At 37.4% G+C, this 4,826-nt stretch overlaps 1 protein-coding gene across 1 annotated transcript; it reads right to left on the reverse strand.

Annotated features, from left to right (window-relative positions):
- Positions 1–621: 621 nt before the first annotated feature.
- On the reverse strand, positions 622–2,883 carry AMER3 (APC membrane recruitment protein 3; the record flags this gene model as incomplete). Its single annotated transcript, XM_081954058.1, has 1 exon — positions 622–2,883. A coding segment is annotated over one exon (2,262 nt), but the record flags the coding sequence as incomplete, so codon positions are not given.
- Positions 2,884–4,826: the final 1,943 nt, after the last annotated feature.

Genomic DNA, 4,826 nt, shown 5'->3' on the forward strand with positions numbered 1-4,826 from the left:
TTTCTCCATTATTGTCCTTTCTTTGACATCATCCTTTGAAAGTGAAAGTGAAGCAACCTGTGGTAATACTTTACACTGTAATTTTGAATAGCTATCAAAAGGCAGGTCAGGTTGTATAATCCCTTGATTGTATGAATCCTTCCCCAATGAACGGAACCTTTTGCACAAAGATTGTGACAATTGATTGGCTGAATCTGAGCAAATGGAACTGAAGAATGGTAAAAATGTAGGTCTGCAAATGTCTGGCATTGGAGAAGACTTCTGAGTATTAAGTTCAACTCTGAAATCTTTGATGTAAGACAAGGCTTGACTATTCAGCTGAGCATATTCGAACATTAGTTTATTCTTTGTAATTTGACCCACACGATCTAAGATACTTAAGTTTTTTTCATCTTCAGAACAAATGATATTTTCTTTCTGACTCCTAAGATATGAAGACTTGGCGTCAATTGTTGTTTGAACATTATATTGGCTTGCATGATGGCCAAGAACATACTTTGGCCTTGGGGTTATGTCAATATGTTCATTTTGTAACTGAGGTTGTTTTTTAAATTGAGTTGTTGTTGCTATGTCATTGTTCATTTCATTGCCAGTCCCTTTATCTTTGAAAGGCTTGCTTTTAGAATCATAACCAATCTTTAAAGAAGCAGCTTGAGTAACACAATGTTCTAAAAGCTGCATTATGTTAGTATTATTCTCCTCTGAAGTCTCACTAATGGGACCTTGAGAATGATCAAAGCTCAATGGCTCCATTGGATCCTTACATTCAACAGACCAAGATTGATTCTTTGATTCACTGTCATCTTCGGGCTCTAGAGAATCTGGAGAAGTTGCTGCAGTCATGTAAGAAGAACATGATTCTGCATCATGATTATCCATAACAATGTCACAAACTGATTCTTCATTTGAGACTTCTAGTGGCAGAGATTCGATGCTAATATCTGTACATTCTTCTGAGAGAGACACCTTTATTTCAGATGAATTTACCAATAGTTCATCCCAACTGTCCTCTAGTCTTTGTCTGTCACCTAGTGTGCCATTGTCAATTATGAGCTCAGACATGACATTCACATTTTCTTCTCGTTCAAGAAAGCTACATGCATGGATATCGTTTTGATCATGTTCAATTCTTTCTACTGAATATGTCTGGATTCCACTTTTGCTATCAGTTGAAGATGCCCCTGGATTACTTTTATTTTCCTTAAAATCTGGGATGCATTGAGACATTGACTCATCATCTTTTCTCTTCTGTGTCTGAGGATTGTTAGGAAAGTCTTGGGAGGAAAACAGTCCTGGTTTTTTCCGCAGCCAATTGATAATCCCCATGGTCAGGGAAAGCTCGGTATCGCATAGCTTAAGCAAGCATTCTTTGCCCTTCCATGTGCTATGAAGGAATCCCTGACTGATTATGTCAATGGTTGGCTGGGAAGCCATATTTTCTTCTGACCCTACGTGAAAGCTGTAAATTGATAAAGGTATCTCAACTGCCTTTTCTGAAATGCTTTCAGAGAAGCATAAATCATCATCTAGAACTGGACTGATTTGATCTTCACTGGGATCATAGAATAGTTCATATAGGGCATCTCCACTGTAAGTGTCTCTTGGAAACTGAGTTGGGGTTCCAGGGGATTGAACCTCCCTTATTTCATCATCATGCCCAGGAGTAAATGAATCATAGTATCCTTCATCACTAGTGGACATAGATTCCTGATTGTCACTCTTTGGGGTCCCTGTATCTATGGAACTTTCTTTAGAAGAATCAGGAGAAGAAAGCAAGTCAGTCACTGAGCCTTTGGCTTCCTTCTTTGCTTTTTCCAACTCACTGGTAGGTATAGCCAGCAAACTCCTATCAAACAATGTCTTCTGGTGCAATTGCACAGATTTATTGATGTTGTCCCAAAGTTTTGAAAAATCAGCTGCTTCATTTTGAGCTGGGGAAGCAAGTTGCTCTACTCCTCCTTGAAAGGAACCCGTGGCAGGATTCTGTTTTTGGTGAGATTGTCTAAACAAAATTTCTTTGCTGACCTCCAATTCCATATGAGCAGAACTTTCATCTGCAAAGATTTCTCCACATCCTGTGAGAGAATCAAAGCTTTTCAAGGAAGCAACATCTTCACACAAAGTACTTGAATATTCATATGAAGACTCAGACTGGAGCTCACCATCAGATAAGTCTTGTGCCAAGCAGTCAGTAGAAAAGGTTTCACCAGCTTTGAATAAATATTTACCAAACTTTCCTGCCAATTCTGACTTATAGCCTGGAAATGACCTTTTTTGCTTTTCTGAAAACAAGGCAATATTCTCAGGCTTATTTTTTTTAATATGAAAGATATCTCGGAAACCTTTTTTGGACCGTTTCAGGGAAATTCTCTTCCGAGGTATGCTTTTGGCAACAGCTGGCACAAAGGGCATTTGGGGTACAAAGTTGCGGTAATCAATCATCTGTTGAGGGCTGTTCAAAAAATGGCTTGAGTTAACCACAGATTCTTTCTTGCCACTAGAATGTTGGGTGTTCTCAAGCCCAGAAAAGCTGGCACTATTGATGAGTCTTCCTTTGCTTTTTTCAGAAGCTAAATGTTCCTCTTCCAAATTTTCATCATTGTAGCTACATGGTTCAGTTTTGTTTATTCCTCCTAGAACGCAGTCATGGGTTTTGCTTTTCTTAACAGGCTTGTAGAAAGATTGGGGTAGCAACAGTATACTCTCTCTAGAGCCAGTTTTTGTTAATCTGTTGGGGAAACTGCCATTTTTATTATCTGCACAAAAAGTTGCTTTTTGAATTTCAACATCAGGCTGGCTCTTCTCTTTTATGTCTGCTTTGACATTATCCTTTTCTCTAGGATTTATGTGCACTAATGGTAGCTTCTCGTGAGTCAGATGCATGCTAGATTTTATGAAAGTTTTTCCTCTTTTGAACTCCATTACAGCTGGCCCTATAATTAGAAAAATAGAATAAAACTTAAAAGGTATGTACCACATTACCTTTGACGGAAACGTAAGAACATTACTTATCTGTGATATTTTATCCACAATGGGAATTTCAGATTTATAAAAACAAACCTGTTTAAGTAAAGGAGCAAAATACTTAAGTTTCTCAAGTAGAACTAAGTAAAGTAAAATATGCCATTTCCTTTGTCCTCACATCTAAAATGTCAAGGGTTTAGGAAGAACAATTGTCCATACATTATTTCTAAATCCAATCCAGATATTAATAGTGACTTGGCAGGATCAAGTGGAATCAATCAAGCGTTTCTCCTCATCTCTTGTCTCTGCTAATATATTAACTACATACTTTAACATTTGTGATTGTAATATTTCAGTGTTGCCTTGTAGAACACCTAGGTTTTTTGTGCAATACATTTCTATCAGCATGCTAGATTCAACTAAGGCTATCAGGTCACTAAGCTCTTAAATGTGTCCTTTTTAAAAGTTCATGTCAGCCACCCATTGATGATCCAAAATCCCTTCTACTTCAGCATGACTTTCTCAAAAACAGATGGCTACTCTAGCTGAAATATGTTCTTATGAATAGCACTGTTCTGAGACTAGCTTTTTTTAGAGCAGTTAGGCCCGTGTCTAAATGGATATTAGCTCTTGTTTACGAACATTCATTTCATTTTGGAAATTATAATTTAGTCCACAATGTTCATCTTAATTCAGAATATGTTAGACTAAAGGTAAATATTGGATTCAAACTGACATGCTTATGCTTAGATAATTCTCTTTGAAATCAGAAGTGATTTGAAATTCAAATTCAAATTACAGTAATAATTATGAGTTTGTAATTGTGATTCCAATAATTCCCATTGATTCCAACGAAACAAATGAATACTTAGTTATTGTTATTTATCGTAAGTTTAATACATATTACAGTTCGATATAATATTCTCTTTAGCATATATAATACTCCTCTGGAATAGCTTGTTTTCTGAAGCATGGATACCCCTACCCTTGGTTCTTCCACAGGACCAGTGGTGAGTTGCTCCCGGTTCGGCCCGGATAGGGCAAACTGGTAGTAGTGGCAGCGGGAGGCTCCGCCCGCCCACCCGGATGATTCTGCGCATGCACAGAAGTGTCACGTGTGCACAGGAGCACATACAGGAGCGTGCCCGAACTGGTAGTAAAAATATTGGCAACCCACCACTGCACAGGGCCCTCAGAGATGCTTTATATCAAGAGAGGTTTGCATTTCTACAATTCCCTAGCTTTGCATTCTTAGTTTTTCAATCAAATAAAGGAGTATTATGTTTGGGTATGTGTGCATATCTACTAAATAAACTGTGTCAATACAACTTCCCACACATTTAAAAACAACCCTCCTTCCATGAAGTAGAAGTTCTTTTTAATTTCATTGGTCCTCTTATAATTTTTCTCTCTTTGGTAAAGCAACATTTTCATTTCAACTGCTATAGGACATCCCCTGATTTTCTCACAGATGGATCAAAACATCTGAATCTCCTTTGGATTGTTTTTTCAAACAAACAGAAGACCCATTTTAAAAAAAACCATTTCTTTAAACTGTTAAGCTTTCATGTTTGCACAAGTGTTAACCTTTTTTAGAGATGTAAAAAGATTTAAACAACGGTTTAATTAAATGAATGTGATAGTGTAGTTTGAAAAAACCCTTTGTTGCAACATCTTCACTTCTCTCCTTGAAAAGTAAAATACGCAATAGCAGCACCTACATTGCTCTTTTCCCCTTTTCTTTCTTTACATGCATGGCACTATTTCTAGATGATCAGCACAATGGCTAGTGCCTTATCGGATACCCTGACCAGCCATCTAAAGAAGAGTTGCAGTAAATTACTCGTTTGCTGCAGTTGTGA

This window comes from Natrix helvetica (assembly GCF_964273705.1).
Source record: "Natrix helvetica genome assembly, chromosome: 5".
Classification (NCBI taxonomy): domain Eukaryota; kingdom Metazoa; phylum Chordata; class Lepidosauria; order Squamata; family Natricidae; genus Natrix; species Natrix helvetica.